The 21,834-nt window shown below is 37.8% G+C and overlaps 1 protein-coding gene across 2 annotated transcripts in view; it reads right to left on the reverse strand.

Moving 5' to 3' along the window:
* Positions 1-582: 582 nt before the first annotated feature.
* Positions 583-21,834, reverse strand: part of EDEM3 (ER degradation enhancing alpha-mannosidase like protein 3) — a 76,981-nt gene continuing 55,729 nt past the window's right edge. Inside the window, exons 17-20 of one of the 2 annotated variants that reach the window (XM_047754281.1) lie at positions 20,416-20,607; positions 17,551-17,716; positions 14,283-14,468; positions 583-4,488 (exon numbers count right to left, since the gene is read on the reverse strand). In XM_047754281.1, the coding sequence (XP_047610237.1) occupies positions 4,082-4,488; positions 14,283-14,468; positions 17,551-17,716; positions 20,416-20,607 (951 nt within the window). In that variant the 3' untranslated portion in view covers positions 583-4,081. The remainder of the gene's footprint in view (positions 4,489-14,282; positions 14,469-17,550; positions 17,717-20,415; positions 20,608-21,834) is intronic. The other variant, XM_047754280.1, reaches the window with a different exon arrangement.

Here is a 21,834-nt window from a genome sequence, read left to right on the forward strand (position 1 = left end):
CTGGAAATAATAGGTCAGTGTAACTTTTTATGACAATGTTCAAAGGACAATTGCTTTTATTAAATATTAGTAAACTCAAAATGTAAGCGAGGAGTTCCCATTGTGGTGCAGCAGTTATGAACCAGACTAGTATCCATGAAGTTGCAGGTTCAATCCCTGGCCCTGCTTAGTGGGTTGAGGATCTGGCATTGCCATGAGCTGTGGTATAGGTCGCAGACACAGCTTGGATCCTGTGTTGCTGTGGCTGTGGTGTAGGCCAGCAGCTGCAGCTCCAATTTGATCCCTTGCCTGAGAACTTCCATATGCTCCAGGCGCAGTCCTAAAAAAGCAAAAAAATAAAAAATAAAAACATGTTACCAATATTGACACTTTGAAATGCTAACTCTAACTCTACTCTGAGGGTCCCTGACACTAGTTCAGGCGTGGAACTGTTCAATGTGTTTCTATACTTTCAGCTGTCCCCAGATTTACTCTCCGGGAGTAAAATGAAAATTAAAGGGAAGACACAGTGGCAAAAAAATTTTTTAAGATATCAAAGTATAAAGATATGCAGACTGATTTTAAAAATTAAAACTAGACCAGAATATTTACACATTTTATTAAATCTTTACAATCAGTAATTATAATCAAATACACAATTATATACAAGGATTATATACATTTTGCCCAGACTTTTACATCACAGTACATAGTTTCCCTTAGAAATATGGTATACATTTATCACCAAACAATAAAATCCAACAACAGTAGTGTTACAGCACCTGTTAGTACAGACATCTTTTTCATAAATTACATCATAAGAAAATATACGGCTGTAAATTGGGCTTTTAAAAATGTCTTTTATAAAATCTGAACATACAATATTTCATTCACAGAATGTTTTTTTTTTTTCTATGTTCTGACTGAAGCCTTGTGCATAAAACGACCGGTTGGAATATTTATTAAATGCCGCCCCCCCCCAATTATAAGCACTATTTGAATTACTTATGCTGAGCTTTCTTTATGATGAATTTGGCATGGGGTTTGGGGAGGGAACAAATGCTGGTTTTCCTATAAAAAGGGCTGTGGTGGTAATTAGAAAAAATATCTTGACAGAGTAATTAGAGAAGTCAAATCAGAGAGTGCACAATTTTTCATTTTAATTCCTAATACTGTGGGGAAAAAAGGGAAAGTATAATGTAAAAAAAATTTTTGTTCTGAACAACAATGGTATTCTTGTTGGAAGCCTATTAAAAGTTAAAAAAGAAAAAGAACCTACCCAACAAAAGCTCTCATTCCAAACGTATCTGGAACATTACAATTCTTTCACACCTAAACTTTATGGAGAAAGCATTGCAAATTAGGGTATGTCGTTTCAATGGACTTTCCAAAGCAGAAAAAAACTAACTATTTTTATTAGGTAAACAGGTTACGTTTTAAAACTTGAAAATACCTGAATTAAATACTTTCTCTAATATCTATCTGATTTTAACTTTCAGATAAAATCCTTACTTGATTCCAGGTTTGTAAACATTGCATAAATCCTTCTTAGTCAAACAGTTTTATGGCTGTGGTGATCACTTCAGCTCTCTCTCTGTACAGGCAACACTTAACTGAGGTAGACCAGATGTTTCTAAAATTCAGGGTCACACAGAATCTCCTGAATCTTTAGGAAGTAAAGAAAATGCTATAAAAGGTATTTAAAAAACAAAACATTAAAAAAAAAAAAAAGCCTAATGGTATTGAAAGTTTTTAATGAACTCAAAAACAGCTTTGTGGCAGTATGTCAATTAAGAATGGAGAGTGTCAAGGACAATGTTGGAATTTGAAACTGAACATGTTACCTTCTTTTCTTAGCTAGGGAAAAATCAGGGATAACTCCTTCTGGGTGTTAATTTTTTTTCTTCTTTTCTTTCTTCCTTTTTTTTAAACAATTCATTTTCGATTTTCGAAACGAGCGAACAATTTGCTTCTAGACCTCAATGAATGGCAACAGCTCCCCCTAACGGCCAAAGGAAGGGAGAGTGGCAGTAGTCTGGCTTTTCCTAGGATGCCACAAGACCTCTGCTGGACACAAAACTATGTTGTTTTGGTAACTTAGATAAGTCAGATTTAGACAACAATGGCTCTGTGCTACAAATACAAAATCAATGTACATAAGGCTCTGTAATCCAAGTTTTAAAGGAACATCTGCTCCTTTTCTCCAAGCCCCAGTCCTATGAATCAAGGCAAGTCAAGTAATTAAGCTTCAGCTATTTTGGTGGCTTTGCAATGCAGATGAACAAAGCACTATGTCTATCCTTCCATAGACTGTATGTATTATAGTTCTGTCTTCTTACACCAAATTTCACATGCAGAGAGACTAAAAACAGCCATTTTGGTGTCAGGTTTAATTAAGGGCCAATAAAGGTCTTGTTTACTACTCTTCCCCCGCCACCCCCCAATGTGAATTCTCTATTAGATTTATTACTCACTGACCCAATTAAGTTTAGATGGAATTTTTGAAAGTAGCTATTTATCCCCTTGTGACAGAATGTGTTTGTTTACCTGGGATCTAAGACTGTACATGAATATACATAACTACAATACAGCACTGCTGTTCTTTTAACAGCTCCATATACAGTTTAAGTTCATCAGTACCTCAAAAACTGTTTTAAGAAAAGGTTATTATATAATGTCATGGTAAAGAAAAGGGGAATTCTCAAATATTCCTTTAGAAATGATACAGGTAACTTTGAAAATAAAATGAGTAAAGCCATGATTTCAATTACAGGGCTATCTACAGATATCAACAACAAACTTTTTAAAACTTATATGTGGCCAGCACCAGACTGCCACACACACACACACACACACACACACACACGTACACACGCTGGAGGGCCGGACTCTCATTAAACTATATGGCTGTATGTTAGTTGCTACTGTGTAATTTTTTTTACACAGATTACCAAAGACTAATTTTCAAGTCCATATCAGATGGAATACTAGTTTTTTTAAAAAAAGCAAACTTAAAAAACCATGATTCAACAGAAAATGTGACAGACTCCTTAGGTGCAACTTTCGAAATCATAGTTTCAAAGGAGGAAAATAGTAGTTACCCCAGAATTTTTAAATCACTACCACAGTTTTATCATGGCTCCCGAAGATAGAAAAATGGAACAAAATGTATTCAGATATTGGCAACACAGGCCTTGTGGCTCAAAATGCGTACTAAACATGGGATGGAGTAAGGCTGATGGCAAGAGGTAATCACCTCCAAAGAAATGAACTGGAAAAGATTTATAATTCACCCTACTAAGATATAACCTTAAGTTCCATTTCAGAGTCGTCACAGCTTTCCCTTTGGAAGGCCCAATGGCAAGTGCATATTGCAACATTATGTTTCACCCTTGCTCCATTTTTCAAAAATATTAAGTCCTCAAATTCCACAACACAGTATATGACCTTTTTACCTGGTCCCAAGGATTAGTAACTCACTGAGAAAAGTATACTGGCTTCACCTTTGGTTTAAATGAAAAGGACATTGTGAAAAGGGAAAAGAAATCAAGTCATTTTGATCGTGTTACACAATGAAGCAAGTGAAAATGATAAGCAAAGACCGTTTTCACCATGAATGCAGTTGCTTCATCACCACATAGGTCACTTTGAGTGTTTTTGTGAAGGCAGCATCATCGGAATGCCCGCAATACTCATCTGTGTTTTCCCCAAAGAGCCTCTAACCCCCAAACCAAGAAAGCCGAGCTTCCTTTCATTAGAAAGAGACTCAAATTCATATTCCCCACCTCACAGTTAACTGAATCCTGCCTCTCCAGAGACTCCAGCAATCTCCTTCCTGGCCTGAGGTACAGCAGGGTGGTGCAATGCTGTCACCGGAGGGGGGACTGTGAGTTTCCATTTGTGATGGGACAGTTTAAACAAGGTCAGTTCTAGCCTAACACGCTCCAGATTCCTATGGTAACTCACTCTCCCAGTCAGAACGTGGTTGCTCATCACCATACTTAAAGCCTCCCATGAGAGAGCCTGCTTAGGACCAGGGTGTCTATGAACCACAGTTTACCTTTTCTTTGGAAATACCTACCACCAGGTAGACTTTAGGGAGTCAGAGCTCATCCTTCTCCATCATTTCAAATGCTTCTATATCTTCATTCCAGTCTGCTAATATGGAGTCTATAGGCTGGACCTTTTTGCCCCAGCTGACATTAGGATTGGAATCCTCCTCAGTGTCTGACTGTTGTTCGAGTTGGTTATCTAAATCTGTACATTCACCATCCAGACGTGTCGGCTCAGGGCTTCCTGTGGGATGAGAATTCTGTTCAGAAGGAGGACCACCTGCAGCACTGTCCCTATCTGCTGGAGATGAGTCTGGGTGAGAGTTTGAAGAACCTTCCTCAGGAGACTCTTCATCAACTAAATCAACCTCTTGAGAACCTGATGCCATCTGTTCAGCACTCTGATTCTGAAAGTCATTTTCAGAGGATGGTTGTTCTTCATTTTCCATGTCAGGATCTGAATAGGAAAGAAACAAACTTCATGTTACTTTTCCCCTCAAAACATGTACTATCACACGTTCAAAAGCATACTGGTTTTGAGAATAAAGCAGAACAATAAAGATTAAAGAAAATCATGTTAATGCAGAAGGGTGAACAGGAACATTGAAGAGTAAAATATTGCCTTATAATAAAGCAATCACATTTCTCGGTATATTCACCTTGCAAAATGTGGCACTTGAAAAGTCCTTTCAAACTAAAAGGAGTGACTCTAACAACTGACAGGACTGCCTTCAATGGGCAATGGTAAAGGCCGAGAAATACCTTAAACAATATTATTAAAATGCATTTAAATTTGCAATATGTTTAAAATTTATTAAATAGTTAAATTCAGGAAAGTGTGCCCGTGAGGACATATTAAATAGAATAAATTCTAAACAGCACATACTATTGCTGTATTTTAAGATAATACTCTTGAACAGTGAAATACTCAGCCATGAAAATGCAGATAATACAAAATGCTAAATGATTCATGGATATTAATGTGGTTGATTAGATATTTTCATGAACACAAGAATTGAGATTATTTATAAAACTACTTCATTACTGGAGGTCTATGAATTATATAATCATAAAATCCACTGGAAGGCTGGAGAGCAAGTTAAGCCTCTTGTAATGAATATATAATAAAAGCACTAGAGGCATTTTATTTAGGGCTCCTACAAGAAAGTGCTTAAAATAGCTTCAACATGCACATGCTGCATCTGCCTCAGACTCTGCAGTCAGCAAAGACCTCCCGTGTGTCCACTGAGGCAGGCGCGCTGCAAGGTGCTGGGGCAAAATGAGGTAAAACCAAACACCTGGATCTTGCAGTCCAGCTGGGGATAACACTGTCTATGAATAATCACACAAGTAAACAGAAAGCTCTGAGATACGCTTTATGGGGAGACTGGAAGATTTCCTTCAGAAAGTGACGCTTGAGCTGAGATTTAAAGATAAGCAGAGAAAATCTGTCAAAGAAGAAAGGGAAGGTAGACTCAGTAGAAAGCCACCGAGTGTGACGGGACCACAGGAAGGTACGCAGGTATACCCTGATTAGAAATGGTACCTGAATAGGGAGGGTTAACTTAGTTCTTAGAGTGTGTGCTGGGGGAGAGGGGGCAGGGAGAGGAGTCCCCACATATACGGGAAAAGCTACATTTTAATTTGACAATTAGGGAAAGCATGGGGGGCCCTAAGAAGAGAAAGCAGCATCTGGCTGCTGGGAGTTCATTTATGCTGAGCTTACCCTAAACTGGATGGACTGAAAAACGAACAAACAAACCGAAACCTTTAAGTTTCTTTCCAGATTGTATTAATCTAGTTTAGAAGGATAGGAGAGTGCAGGGCTGTTTCATCTACTAGTGAAGATAGTGCTTTTGGCAAAAAATCCCTCTTAAGGTTACATGTTATGTAATATTATTTGGAAATCTAGCTAATGAAATGGGATAAAAAAATAAAGTGTAAATACAGGAAAATATAAGATCAAGTTGTCAGTATTTTCAGATTGTGTTGAATACCTAAACTCAAAGCACCTCAATTTTTAAAAACACTATTAAGATAATAAAAGCATTTGATAAGGAGAGTAAAAATTAAGGTAAATAGTGAAATACCAATAACTCCTCCATAGTAGGAATAACTGGTTAGAAATAAGCTAAGTATCCTTTTCATAATAAAAATAAAAGCTACAAGACACAGAACTAAATTTATTAGGAAATTCTATTGTTTAATAGTGTAAAATCTCAATAAAAACATAAAATAAGATCTGCTTAAATTTACAGGTAAGTGTATGTTCCTGGATGGAAAGTCTTTTTTTTTTCTTTTTTTCTTTTATGGTCTTTTTGCCTTTTCTAGGGCTGCTCCTGAGGCATATGGAGGTTCCCAGGCTAGGGGTCCAATAGGAGCTGTTGCCGCCAGCCTATGCCAGAGCCACAGCAACGCGGGATCCAAGCCGCGTCTGCGACCTACACCACAGCTCATAGCAACGCCGGATCCCCAACCCACTGAGCAAGGCCAGGGACCAAACCCGCAACCTCATGGTTCCTAATCAGATTTGATAACCACTGCGCCACGACGGGAACTCTAACATTCAACATAGTTTTAAAAGTCCTAGCCACAGTTATCAGAAGAAAAAGAAATAAAAGGAAGCCAAACTGGAAAAGAAGCAGTAAAACTGTCACTGTTTGCAAATGACATGATACTATACATAGAAAATCCTGAAGTTCCCATCGTGGTGCAGCGGAAATGAGTCCGACTAGGAACCATGAGGTTGCGGGTTTGATCCCTGGCCTTGCTCAGTGGGTTAAGGATCTGGCGTTGCTGTGAGCTGTGGTGTAGGTTGCAGACGTGGCTTGGATCTGACATTGCTGTGACTGTGGCATAGGCAGGCAGCTACAGCTCTGACTAGACCCCTAGCCTGGAAACCTCCATATGCCATGGTGCGGCCCTAAAAAGACAAAAAGACAAAAAAAAAAAGAAAAAAGAAAAGCCTAAAGATGCTACCAGAAAACTACTATACCTCATCAATGAATTTGATAGTTTCAGGATATGAAATTAATACACAGAAATCTCTTGCATTTCTATACACTAATAATGAAAGATCAGAAAGAGAAACTAAGGAAACAATCCCATTTCCAACTGCATCAAAAAGAATAAAATACCTAGGGGTAAACCTACCTAAGGAGACAAAAGACATATACTCTGAAAACTATAAGAAGGTAATGAAAGAAACTGAAGAGGACACAAACAGATGGAAAGATACACCATGTTCTTGGACTGGAAGAATCAATATGGTCAAAATAGTTATACTACCCAAGGCAGTGTACAGATTCAATGCAATCCCTATCAAATCACCAATGGCATTTTTCACAGAATTAAACAAATTTTAAAATTTGTAAGGAAATACTAAAGACTCCAAACAGCCAAAGCAATCCTGAGAAAGAAAAACTGGAGCTGGAGTAATCAGCCTCCCTGACTTCAGACTACACTACAAAGCTACAGTCCTCAAGACTGTATGATAGTGGCACAGAAATCAGAAATATAAGTCAATGGAATAGGATAGAAAGCCTAGATATAAATCCATGCACCTATGGTTATTTAATCCATGACAAAGGAAGCAAGAGTATACAATGGAGAAAAGACAGTCTGTGAAGGGAAAACTGGACGGCTGAATGTAAAAGAAAGAGATTAGCACATTCTCTTACCATATATAGAAATAAAACAGATTAAAAGACCTGTATGTAAGACCACATATTTCAAAACTCTTAGAGGAAAACATAGGCAGAACACTCTTTGACATAAATCACAGCAATATCTTTTTTTGTTTGTTTTTTTAGGGCCACACCTGCGGCCTTATGGAAGTTCCCAGGCTAGGGGTTGAATCAGAGCTGCAGCTGCTGGCCTACACCACAGCCACAGCAATGCCAGATCCAAGCCATGTCTGTGACCTACACCACAGTTCATGGCAACACTGGATCCTTAACCCACTGATTGAGGCCAGGGATTAAAACCTGCGTTCTCATGGCTACTATTCAGGCTTGTTACCAGAGCCACAATGGGAATTCCACAGCAGTATCTTTGAATCCACCTCCTAATGAAAATAAAAACAAAAATAAACAAATGAGACCTAATTAAACTTAAAAGCTTTTGCACAGCAAAGGAACAAAACATAAGCAAAGCAAAAAGACAAACCCACAGTATAGGAGAAAATACTTGAAAATGAAGTGACCAGCAAGGGATTAATCTCCAAAATATACAAACACCTCATGAAGCTTAATATCAAAAAAGCAAAATAACCCAATCAAAAAATGGGCAGAAGATCTAAATAGACATTTCTCCAAAGCAGACAGACAGAGGCCAAAAAGCACATGGAAAGATGCTCAACATCACTGATTATCAGAGAAATGCAAATCAAAACCACAACGAGTATCACCTCATATTGGACGGAATGGCCATCATCAAAAGGTCTGCAAACAATAAATACTGGAGAGCGTATGGAGAAAAAGGAACCTTTCTACACTGTTGGTGGGAATGTACATTGGTACAACCACTATGGAAAACAGTATGAGTTTCCTTAACTAAAAACATAACTACCATATGATCCAGTGATCCCTCCCTTGGGTGTATATTCAGAGAAAACTATAAAGATACATGCACCCTCATGTTCATTACAGCACTGTTTACAAAATGTCCAGGATATGAAATTAATAAACAGAAATCTCTTGCATTTCTATATACTAACAATGAAAGATCAGAAAGAGAAACTATGGAATATTACATATGTGTGTATATATGTATGTATATACACATAGAATATTAATAACAATGAAAGATCAGAAAGAAACTATGAAACATTATGTGTGTGTATATATAATAGAATATAATAGAATATATTAGAATATAATGGTATAGAATATTACTATATATATTATATATATTAAAATGATATATAATAGACTATTACACAGCTATAAAAAAGAATGAAATAGTGCCATTTATAGCAACATGAATGGAACTAGAAATTATCATACTAAGTCAGTCAGACAGAGAAAAAGAAATACCACATGATATCTCTTAAAAGTGGAATCTAAACAAAAAGATGCAAATGAACTTATTTACAAAACAGAAACAGATTCACAGATTTCAAAAACAAACTTATGGTTACCAAAGGGGAAAGGTGAGGGGGAAGGATAAATTAGGAGTTTGGGATTACAACGAGGACTTACTAGCACAGGGAACTCTACTCAATTTTCTATAATAACCTACATGGGAAAGGAATCTGAGAAAGGATGGATATATGTATAACTGAATTACTTTGCTATACATCTGAAACTAATCCAACATTGTAAATCAACTACACATTAATTTAAAAAATAGCAAACTATTTTATTATTGGCACAAGAATAAGCAAATAGATCAGTGAAAAAGAAAAGCCAGTCCAAAAACAAATCTAATATATAAGAGTATCTGATATACAGCAAAGTGGCAACAATGAGCTAAATAAAAATGGCATTTGGAGAAGTTCAAAAAGGAAGAAAGAATCTACCACACAGCTACAAATCTTCATTCTAAGGTGCTGTTATCACAGCATGCAGTATTATAGCCCTTAGAGTGTAAGGCTACGTCATTAAATTCATGGTGTATCAGAAACACAGGAAGCAAAAAAATAAAGAAAATCTCAAGAAAAGTACTGGAGTTCCCATTGTGGCGCAGTGGTTAACGAATTCGACTGGGAACCATGAGGTTGCAGGTTCGGTCCCTGCCCTTGCTCAGTGGGTTAACGATCCGGCGTTGCCGTGAGCTGTGGTGTAGGTTGCAGATGCGGCTCGGATCCCATGTTGCTGTGGCTCTGGTGTAGGCCAGTAGCTACAGCTCCGATTGGATCCCTAGCCTGGGAACCTCCATATGCCGAGGGAGCGGCCCAAAGAAATAGCAAAAAGCCAAAAAAAAAAAAAAAAGTACTAAGTGGGTTTTTTTGTTTGTTTTTTTTGGTTTTTTTTTTGGCCACACCTGAAGCCTATGGAAGTTCCAAGGCTAGGGAGCGAGCCTTCACCACAGCTGTAACCAGTCACAGCAGTGACATCGGATCCCTAACCCAATGAGCCACCAGGGAACTCCAAAAGTACTAAGCTTTAATAATAAGATGACAAGGGGATCTTAGCAGAGACTTAGCACTGGATGTTCTACAATCATTCATTCATCCAGCATTTACTGAAAGCAACGGATACAGATCTAAGAAGCAGGTGAGGAAGTATAATGTAAAATAAATAACATTCCACTATATTAAGATGTCCTTAAATTTTATCTACGAGAATAAGAGAGAATTTCGTAAAGAAGACAGCTCGGTCTTTAGGATGGCTAAATGTTCTAAAAGAGGAAACGGTCACGGGATTGACAAGGCATTTCTAAAGAGGGAAGAGATGTGCCAATGCGAAAGTGCAGGAGAAAACCTGCTGTAGCTGAAGAGAAGCCCAGTTGGTTAAGCATTCATCTGCTAACAAGAAAGTTTCGGTTGCCCCCTTTCCAAGCAAAGATTCCACCTGCTTACACACTAGATTTTTCTCCTCCGAACAAATCCTTTCCAATAGCAATCTAAGTTCTACAGATCACCCAATCAAGTTCAGTGGAGGATAATCTTGGGAAAAGCAACTCTGCCAGACTTAAATCTTGAGCAGTTCACACATAGGACCTTTCTTTTCTTTCCCCCATTTTTGCTGTCTGCTTCCCCCAGATAGACACAAATAGAGGAGTAGCCCTGAAAATATCTGTCTATGGCTGTTAAGGCACTGGAAGTCTCCAATGTAAACTACAAGTGTGACAATGCATTGAAACTTTAAAATGCTGATTTTTTTTTCCCCCTTGAGAAATACTGTTGAGAAAAGGCAACGGAATCTTAATTGTAAACTGTTTCTATTTGAATCAAAAGGTAAAAACACAGTGTGTTTTGTTTCTGGACACAGGGTGGGAATTATTGAGTACCTTTACAAACTCTGGAAATTTCAGAAAGATGGGACATATGACAGAGATGACATTAACACTTTTGTGATAACTTTTTTTTGGCCATGCCCACGGCATGTGGAGGTTCCCGGGCTGGGGAATGAACCCATGTCACAGCAGCAACCCAAGCCACTGCAGTGACAATGCCAGATCCTTAACCCACTGTACCATAAGGGAATTCCTAACTTAACTTTTAGAAGTATGACTGGTTTGACCCAAAGAAGCAGCATTTCCACCTGATGCTTTATTTCCAGAGAAGAATGTGTAATAATGTATCTGGACATTTTTGCTAGCAGATAGGACTATTTGCCGGTATTTCTATATTAATGGCTGGGACTTATCATCAGAACTAGAAGGTGGGAGTGGGAGTGGGGGCTTGTTCTGGGCTTTCTGTTTTCCATATTAATATGTGGGAAGAAGTGCTCAATTGAAATTGTGTGACTTTTTAAGGGAAATATGTATCTGTGGAATAAAATTTTATTTTTAGGAAGGGCAATTTGGAGGACATTTTATCATTCAGATTTTAAGGATGCTATTATTTGGTGTACTTATATAACCCAACCTAGTACCTTTGATGGCATAAGATGGCCAGATGCAGAGCTGGGAGATGATGAAAAAGGGTGCCTTCTTACTCTTGCTCAGTGTTTCTCAAAACATAGCTGAGTGCAATTAACTGGGATGCTTGTTTAAAATTTCAGATTCTGGAGTTCCCATCGTGGCACAGTGGTTAACGAACCCGACTAGGAACCATGAGGTTGCAGGTTCGGTCCCTGCCCTTGCTCAGTGGGTTAATGATCCGGCGTTGCCGTGAGCTGTGGTGTAGGTTGCAGATGCAGCTCGGATCCCGCGTTGCTGTGGCTCTGGCGTAGGCTGGTGGCTACAGCTCCAATTCGACCCCTAGCCTGGGAACCTCCATATGCCGTGGGAGCGGCCCAAGAAATAGCAAAAAGACAAAAAGACAAAAAAAAAAAAGAGTAGCTAAAATTTCAGATTTTGATCCTCTGCTTTCAGAGGATGATTCAATCAGTATTCTGGAGTAAGACCCTGGAACCTACGCTTCTAACAAGTACATCCGCTGATTCTGATGCTGAAGAGAAATGCTGATGCATGCGGTAACTGACACAGGGCAAATTAATGATGACCACTACCAACATTAACTTATATTTTCCTAAGTGAAGAAAGTAGTTGATTTATTAATAAAACTATTATCATTGATTTTTGTTACTCTGATAAATATTAACAATTATACTATAACGTGTTACTGATTTAGTTAATAATGCTGTACAGCTCTTGAAAAAGCTTTATAAAAAGAGGAATTTTTTAGGACTTTTTGTCAAAAGATCACTACACAACAGAATCACAGTTCAAAAAATTGATAGAGTACCAAAGCTTTTTTAAAAATATAATTTTAAAAAGCCTTTTTACGACAAGTTCCTTAAGGGAATACTGTTGTATTGTTTAGACTTTTTTTAAATAGTAGAACTAATCTTTTCTCATATCCTTTCTCTAGTATGGGAAGCACATGCTTTACCACAATCTCACAGTCCTAATCCCCACACATCCCTATACACATATGGGTTTTTAAAACAAGTGGATATTTTAAATATTTGACAACTGTATTCAAATAAAAAGCGAGATCAAAAATAATACATGCATAACATCTTTTTGTTAGAGTGACTCGTGTGTATTTGGACTAGTGAATTAACTTCTTAAATGAGATATTTAATTCATAGGATTTGTTATGACAGGATCAATAAATTATCATTATGGGACAGCTGACTAGACATGAAAATAATCTAATTACATTAAATCGGATATTATCATGGTAGCCACTGAAACTATATATATATATGTGCACACGCAGGCATGTATATACATGTATATATACACATACACATATACATATATAATTTGAGGTTCATCAATGAGAGATACTTACTACTATTAATAATGTAGCTTGGAATCATTTTACCTTTTAATATTGCTGCTGAAATTCCAATGGTAGCACAAAATAGGGGGGGAAAAAGCAAAGGCATTAAAGAGTTACATGGATAATATTTGCCTATGTTTGATGTGCCTAAATGCATATAATACAGGAAAGAAGATCTGAGGTGAAAAAAGGGTTCCAAAAAAAAAAAAAAGAAAGCGGCACACCAGAGGATTTAAGAAGATCAGAAATCCTTTCTCTTCTGTTCTGTTTCTATTTATACATCCTTACATACATACATAATACTCACTCTCCATACTGCTTAAATAATTGACATCTGGATGAATCTCCAAGAAGAATAAAGTAATACGAGAAGACAAGACAAAACACTGTTTTGGCTAGCACTAGATTATTGCTAAACTTTCCTTGTTGTTGTTCCACTTGGAAATTATACTGAGTTGAACTGAATCAGTTTCCTACACATCTGGAAAACAAACATCCCAGGGGACTCAACAACCCTGTACAAATTATACAACGTATCCACGTAAGGGGGATGGGAGGAGTAGTGCTCTCTACAGGTGTCTCCAGGAGATTAGAAAGGCTGCTGTCACAAGCAGGATCCGGTCTATGTCTGATGGTGCACTTTCCCTCATTTCTCCTCGATCCCTAGGAGTGAAACTATGAAGAATACTAGAAAGACCTTGGATTTGTACAGTAATTTGGGCTTCAAAGAGCTTTTCAAATTACTAACAAATGTCTTGGCCTAGAGAGGACTATATACTCATGAATTAAGGTGTCCTTTCTTGTTCTTCAGGAACCAGTCCTGTGTGACTCTTGTAACTTATAAATATCTAAGTGATAAACTTAGGTCTCAGTGGAGAGAAACTGCTAGATTTCTGTTGCCTCCACCAAGAAAACGGTCATTTGATTAGGGGGGACCTGGTGAAACCCGACTACTATTATATTGTATATATAACCCCATTCTGTACAATCCCTCTTCATTCTTTGTAAAAGAAAAGTATGATGTATCATCGGCAAGGCTGAATGGTGAACATTTGTGGTTGTTAAAAATGACTCTCAATGTAATCTCTTGTATTTTAATCACTGGGCAGAATCATAGCCAAAATTATAAATTACATATAAAATATTCTAAAAACATTCTAACTCAGTAAACATAGCAAAATAAATGTTTTACTCCAGTTATTTCCGAAAGAAAAATATATTTTGACACCATCTTCTAAAATGTTACTTCTTTTGTCAGTGAACCATAAATAATCTTTTTGTAACTCGTTTTTGTTATTGGATTAGTAAAATTGATGCTCAGCTGAAATTAAATGATTTTTTACTCTTACCTCGATCTTTTGCTTTGTCAGAAAGGAGCACCTCTACCTCCTCATATTCCCGGATGGCATCCAGTATGATACTTCCTTCTTTACTGAATAAAAACAGCATGGGGATCTTGATGTCATCCGTGTCCTTCCCATCACCTGCCATCTGGAACAGAGGGGCAGTATCACTGCTGCTCCCCTCGTTGTCATCTAGCCAGGAAACCAACACAGCGAACATTGAAAGTTCATCCATTAAAAGGGTCTGCCAACCAATCTCTACTATTTTTTACCTGTTGATGGCATTAATTTTATGTATCAAGAATCGTAAAAACAATCATACTTTTGGGGCCTACTAATTCTACCTCCTAGAAATGTATCCTGAGGAACTAATTCGAAAGAAGTAATGTGATCTATGCCTGAAAAAGTTTACTGGAGTGCTTTGTATAATTGTTAACAAGTGTAAACTGTTATAAGTAACTTATAATGAACTACTTGAGGGAACTCCCAGAAAAAACAAAATGTTATTATTAAATAAAAAGTAGAACACAAAATTCTATGATTATGGAAAAACCTAAAAATGGAAAAATTCAAAGACCTGAATTACAATGATGGAACTATCAAATTTTATTGTTTAAGATTTCCTCTAATGGCATTATATTGTTTTACCAAACTACAAACTGACAATTCATTTTACTTATGTATTTTTTTTTTTTTTTAGGGCCGCACTTGCGGCATATGGAGGTTCCCAGGCTAGGGGTGGAATCAAACCTGTAGCCGTTGACCTATGCCACAGCCACAGCCACATCAGATCCGAGCCATGTCTCCCAACCTACACCACAGCTCATGGCAGTGCCAGAGCCTTAACCCACTGAGCAAGGCCAGAGATTGAACCTGCGTCCTATGGATGCTAGTCAGATTTGTTTCTGCTGAGCCACAACGGGAACTCCCAACAATTCTTTTTAATATACTGTTCACAAGGAATAATTATGACTAGTGTTTTTTTTCTCTATAAATTAAATGAAACACTACTGTGATTTTACACCAGGTAAATAATAGTAGGGGGACTGCTAAATACTGTTTTACTGGTGATGCTAGTCGTGCACAGCCCTAAGCTCACACACCAGTCTCCCTGGAGAATCTGCCTGTCCCTTCTCAGCAAGTCGCCTGGACAGCGCTGCCAAGTGGGGAATACCCTGTAGAACCCACGCCCTCAGCAATAACTCATTAGACTAAGGATGGCTACCTGGCCCTCAGTCTCTCTGGGCAACCTGGAAGTGGCACGCAGAAAGACTTTCAGTTAACAGTAGATAGAGAGCCAGTTAAGTAACACAGACTCATGGCTTAGGTTGCAATTTGGAAATGGCCATTTTAGAACTGAGAGTGAGAGGCGAAGAGAGCGCCGCCTGGTAAGAAGTTGCAGAATGAAGCAGAATTGCAAAGAGTTGCAGAGAAGAGGGACCAGAGATAAGAGATGTGAAAAACGCTAGCAATCATGGTTCTTGTTGATTTTAGTCCCCAATTCTACTTCTCAGAGCACTCAGTTGTATTTCTGATTCTTGGGTTCAATGAAATTAATCCATTTCCATATAGTAAACAAACCTGCCTCCTAAACCAGCTTAAATAAATTGTCTCTTGCAGCCACATTATTTCTAAAATAATTTATACTTCCAGCGCTTGTAATAAAAAACAAAGTCCTAAATTCCTCATTTACACACAATTAAAACCAGTAAAAATCAAACAAAATGCTTCATTAGAAACAAAAAAACTTAGAGGAAAGAAGTTACAACACAAAGTTTCCATTTGAAAGTTAAATTTTTTGAAAATAAGGATCACTGGCTCTTATTTACTGACCCATGGAACTCAGTATAGGACTTTGTGACTAAAAGCTACTAATGAAAACATTTGATTCGGAGGGAAAATATATGGCACGTATGTTCCAGACTTTTTTTTATGTTTTTAAAGTCTCAGTAAGTGATGTTAAAAGGGATAGCGATGGCAAGCCATTGAATCCGTCAATAAAAACAACCTCAGTATGGAAAGCAGCTAAGGATCAAGAGATGATTTAAATCGGGCATCAGCAAACTTTTTCTATACCTGGCCAAAGAGAGACCCTTCTCTGCTTTGTTATGCGCTGGTGCAACCACTCAGCTCCGCCACGGTACCCTGAAGTGGCCCGGACAGCACGTGAACAACCTGACAGGCTGTAGTTTGCCAACCACTGATTTAAGTAAGTATTAGGAGAAACTCTGCCTAATAACTAATGAAATTTATATATTCATTAAATCAACTTTGGAGTGCTCATTTGGGATAAGCAAGCGGAATAGTAAATAATTTCTCACTGAAGTAAACCTACTATTTTAAGTCTCTTATTAATTTTATTTATCCTGAATTCAAAAAAGGAAATCTATCCTAATTAGAACACAAAGTGGATTTCCCCTGTGAGATAAACTATTCAGAAGAACTAGCCTCACAAAAAGGATGTAACCTTAGATCTTCCAGTTCTTTCTATTTACTCGAAGCATAGAAAAATAAGTATTTTTCCTGATAGTCATGGCCTGCTTGTCATGATATCAGTGATTTTTAATGAAAAATAAAAAAGCAAACGCACTGGCTGAAAAACTTGGGTAAAAAAATGATTTGAAGTTTGTGAGTTCAGTGGAAAAAGACTGAAGGAGATAAAAATTTGCTACTGCTCATATCTATGATATGTCAGTTATCTTAAGAAATTTTATACATCTTATTTTCAAACCTTACAACCACCTAAAAGATATTTATTACCATTTTAGCTGGAGCTCAGAAAACATCCTATTGAATAAACAGATAAAGAAACTAAAGCTGGGCCACGGTTGTACCATGATTTTGTGGCCGAGCCAGGAACTGCACCCCCATGTGTCTGACTCCAGAGCCCACATATTTGTGGAAGAATGGATATTTTCCGTGGCTTCTTGCTGGAGGTGACAGGGGGTAATTCGTCCTTAAGGGGTTTTGGATCTCGTGGGCACATTTTCGTATCCATGGTATTGGGTGTTTTTACCATTCACCCTACCACACCTTCACACCTGACCCTAAATACTTTCCTAGGCATGAATATACAGAAACCCAAATCTAGACTTTCAAACAAGAAATGAGATATACACAAACGGCTAAGAGAGTCATTGGATTACTGACCCATTATGCTATCTAGTGAAGTAAAAATGATATGGCAAACTCTTTGATGTAATTTTGGAAAACTCAAAGGTGAAATCCTAAAAACTACATCTTGGTCGACACAATGACATGGAGGATGACTTACCAATAACAATGCCGCCAATGGCTCCAGCGTTCTGGATGTTGCGTGCCTTTTCTGCAAACATGCACTGTCCTCTCTGTATCAAGGCAATTTTCCCCATCACTGCCTCGGGGTTGGTAAGCTCTGAGCAGCCATTGTACGGTTTACTACTTGCAACAAATCCTCTTGTCTGTCAGAAATAAAAGTAACTTAGTCTTTTATCTTCTGAAATCACTACCTCGTCATTAAAATTCAATATCTAGAGTTTTAAGTAGACCTCATTGCTTTTCTAATGATAATATAGCCAATAGATATTTAGCATTAATTTTTAGTGTAAACATTTTGCATACCACACAGTACCCAACCAATATTCCTCTTGTGCTTTGCAGTTTGTAAAGCATTTTTACATAAATTATATATAAACCAGCTTTTTGTAATGACTCTGAGCGAAATAATACAGATAATATTTTCATTTTGCATACGGAGAAACTGAAGTTCAGGTTACATAATTTGCTTAAAGACACACTGTCATTAGTAAGTGGTAGAGCTGGAACCTGTCGGCAGATTCACTACATACCCACACCCCCACATACAACAGCTGAAATCATTTTTAAGCCATCATTGGTGACCAGAATTTTTTTTTTTTTGCTTTTTAGGTCCACACCTGTGGCATGTGGAAATTCCCAGGCGAGGGGCTGAGTCAGAGCTGCAGCTGCCAACCTATATCACCGCCACAGCAACAAGGGATCCAGCTGCGTCTGGGAACTACACCACAGCTCATGGCAATACCAGTCCCTTAATCCACTGAGCAACGCCTGAGATCAAACCCACATCCTCATAGTTACTAGTCGGGTTTGTAACCTGCTGAGCCACAATGGGAACTCCCAGAAAATCTTTTGAGAGAGGAAAAAAATGGGTATAGCCTACATGAATCTGCAAGCAGTTCTTCTTGCTAGAACAATTAAATTCACCAAGGAATTGATTTTAAAGATGTGAGTGTAAAGATGTTTTAAGGTCGTTCTCTCTCCTAGAATATAAACTCTGAGGGCACAGATCTTCAATGGTTTTTGTAAACTTGATATATAACAAATACCTAAAGTAATGCCTAGAATAAGAGTTGTTGATGGATGAATCAACTATAAACCCACACAGCTTTTAAATACACACTAGAAAAAGTTTAAATTAGGGATAATAGAGTTCAAAGACCATTGGCTTTAGGTTATTAGGATACTTGGGTTCTGGTCTAGTAGCGAGCTTTGCTAGCAGTTAGTCGGATGAACTGGTGAACAGCTCAGCTATGTACGTCTTTGTCTCCTATGTTAAAACTAGGAGGACTGAATGGCTGAGTGTTTTCCAGTTCTGCCCAGTGGAACCTCAGCATCTGATGCTCTCCTCAGCCACTTGTTCTGAGCACCTCCGCTTTTTCTCTACATTAAACCTCTTAGATTTGTGTTCAAAGAAAGGTTCCAGTAGTTGGAAAGTTTGAAAACCATTTTTAGACAAATTAAAGCCACTGAATTAGAGAACAGACCAGGAATTTGACAGTATCTGAACATTTTATGTAAAATTCTATAAACATATACGTAAATTATGACAATATTTTCAAGATATGCTTTTAATTTTAATATACTTTAATCTGGGAGATTGAATATTTAGGTGTTTTAAATAAGTTAAAACCATTAAATTAGAAAAGAGACTAAGAAATTAGACAATACCAGTCTCCCAAAGCAATAGAAATAAGAGCAAAAATAAACCCATGGGACCTCATCAAACTGAAAAGCTTTTGCACAGCAAAGGAAACCCAAAAGAAAACAAAAAGGCAACTTACAGAATGGGAGAAAATAGTTTCAAATGATGCAATGGACCAGGGCTTAATCTCTAGAATATATAAACAACTTATACAACCCAACAGCAAAAAAACCAATCAATCAATGGAAAAATGGGCAAAAGACCTGAATAGACTGTTTTCCAAGGAAGATATACAGATGGCCAGCAAACACATGAAAAAATGCTCAACATCGCTGATTATAAAAGAAATGCAAATCAAAACTACCATGAGATACCACCTCACACCAGTCAGAATGGCCATTGTTAATAAATCCACAAATAACAAGTGCTGGAGGGGCTGTGGAGGAAAGGGAACCCTCCTGCACTGTTGGTGGGAATGGAAACTGGTACAGCCACTATGGAGAACAGTTTGGAGATACCTTAGAAATCTATACATAGAACTTCCATATGACCCCGCAATCCCACTCTTGGGCATCTATCCGGACAAAACTCTACTTAAAAGAGACACGTGCACCCGCATGTTCATTGCTGCCCTATTCACAATAGCCATGGACATGGAAACAACCCAAATGTCCATCGACAGAGGATTGGATTCGGAAGAGGTGGTATATATACACAATGGAATACTACCCAGCCATAAAAAAGAATGACATAATGCCATTTGCAGCAACATGGATGGAGCTAGAGAATCTCATCCTGAGTGAAATGAGCCAGAGAGACAAAGACAAATACCATATGATATCACTTATAACTGGAATCTAATATCCAGCACAAATGAACATCTCCTCAGAAAAGAAAATCATGGACTTGGAAAAAAGACTTGTGGCTGCCTGATGGGAGAGGGAGGGAGTGGGAGGGATCAGGAGCTTGGGTTTATCAGACACAACTTAGAATAGATTTACAAGGAGATCCTGCTGAGTAGCATTGAGAACCATGTCTAGATACTCATATTGCAGCAGAACAAATGGTGGGGGAAAAAATGTATACATGTAAGGATAACTTGATCCCCTTGCTGTACAGTGGGAAAAAAAAAATAAAATAAATTAGACAATACTTAATATTTAAATTCAATTTCAAAAAGCATATTCTAAGTGTACCTACCTCTTTATGTTTAGAGAGATCAAGCCCAAACTGAGCTGGTCCAGCAGTTAATACTACTCGGCCAAAAAATGGGTGGGAAACAATTTGTACAGCTCGTGGAGGCAGCTGCTGTTCTTTCTGTTGCTGACTTGATAATTCAATCATCTCCTGCATGAACCTCAAACCATCTTCAGCATCAATTGAACTAGCAGCCTAGGAAAGAGAGAGATTAATTTTATCTTTTCTTTCTAGAAACTTTTAACTTTTTGACTTCTTAAATATTGCTGCACTATGATTTGTACTCCAAAATCTCTTCTTTCTGTTTTCGGTCACTAACAAATATTTATGGCCTTATTTGTTCTCAAAAATATTACTTCTGGAAATATTTTCTGAATATATTATCTGTAATTTTTATCAATGTCCCTTCCACTGTTCCATAAACCACTTTTGATACCAATTGAGAACTGGACTTCCACCAAATGCTTAAATGCTCAACTTTGCTTATTTTCTCCACTGGTTGCCCTTTTAAGGAATAAACCTCATACCTGACTCATACGCTCAGTCTTTGAAATTACGAACCAACAACCAGATTAAATATAAAACATCAGTATCAGGCACCTATTGTATCTCAGCACTTGTCTAGGCCTGGGGACATAGTCTTCTACTTTAAGAAGTTTGAATCTAGAGGAGGGATTTGCAAAATTAGAGCTGGGTTTCAGAGCTAAATTCAGAATCAGGATTATATACATATACTTAAGAAGTCATGCACACAAAGATGATAGTGGAGCTTATAGAAATAGATGACACTGCTGAAGAAGAGTATAGAACAAAAAAGATACGATTCCGATTTTTCAGTTGTGCCTATGTTGAGTGGTTATACCAAGAAGAGAAGAGCTGCAAAGCAATCTACAAAATAATGAACAGACAAGTGGAAAGATGTTGCTGGAATGCCCTGGAAACCAAGAAAGGGGTATGTTTTAAAAAGAGGCCAGTCATTAGTTACATAAAGTTCAATCATATAAGCGTTAAGGGGCAGTGGCTGGCAATTCTGTCATTGGTGACCTAAGTGGAAGCGACGTCATGAGCGATGTCACTCCCGCTGCTGGAGAGTGAAGACAAGTGAAGCATAAGGAAGCAGACCAGAGACTCTTTAGGGAAGGATGGATGTGGCAAGAAAGAGATGAGATAGAAACCTGAGGGGAGGGCGAGGTAGTGGGTAGGTTGGATCCAAGATTAAGAGATATCTGAATATGGTTCCAGGTTGACATTTCTCAAACTGTGTATTTTTCTCAAAATTAATGTAGTAATAAAGTGGATAATGTACAGGCCTCAGGTTATCAAAACTTTTAAAGCAAAAATCAATAAAAGTTTCCCGAAGAGGCATGTTTCCTAGGCATAGACAGACAAATGCAAATTTTGATTTCTATAATGAATAAAATA

This window comes from Phacochoerus africanus, chromosome 11 (assembly GCF_016906955.1).
Source record: "Phacochoerus africanus isolate WHEZ1 chromosome 11, ROS_Pafr_v1, whole genome shotgun sequence".
Lineage (NCBI taxonomy): Eukaryota > Metazoa > Chordata > Mammalia > Artiodactyla > Suidae > Phacochoerus > Phacochoerus africanus.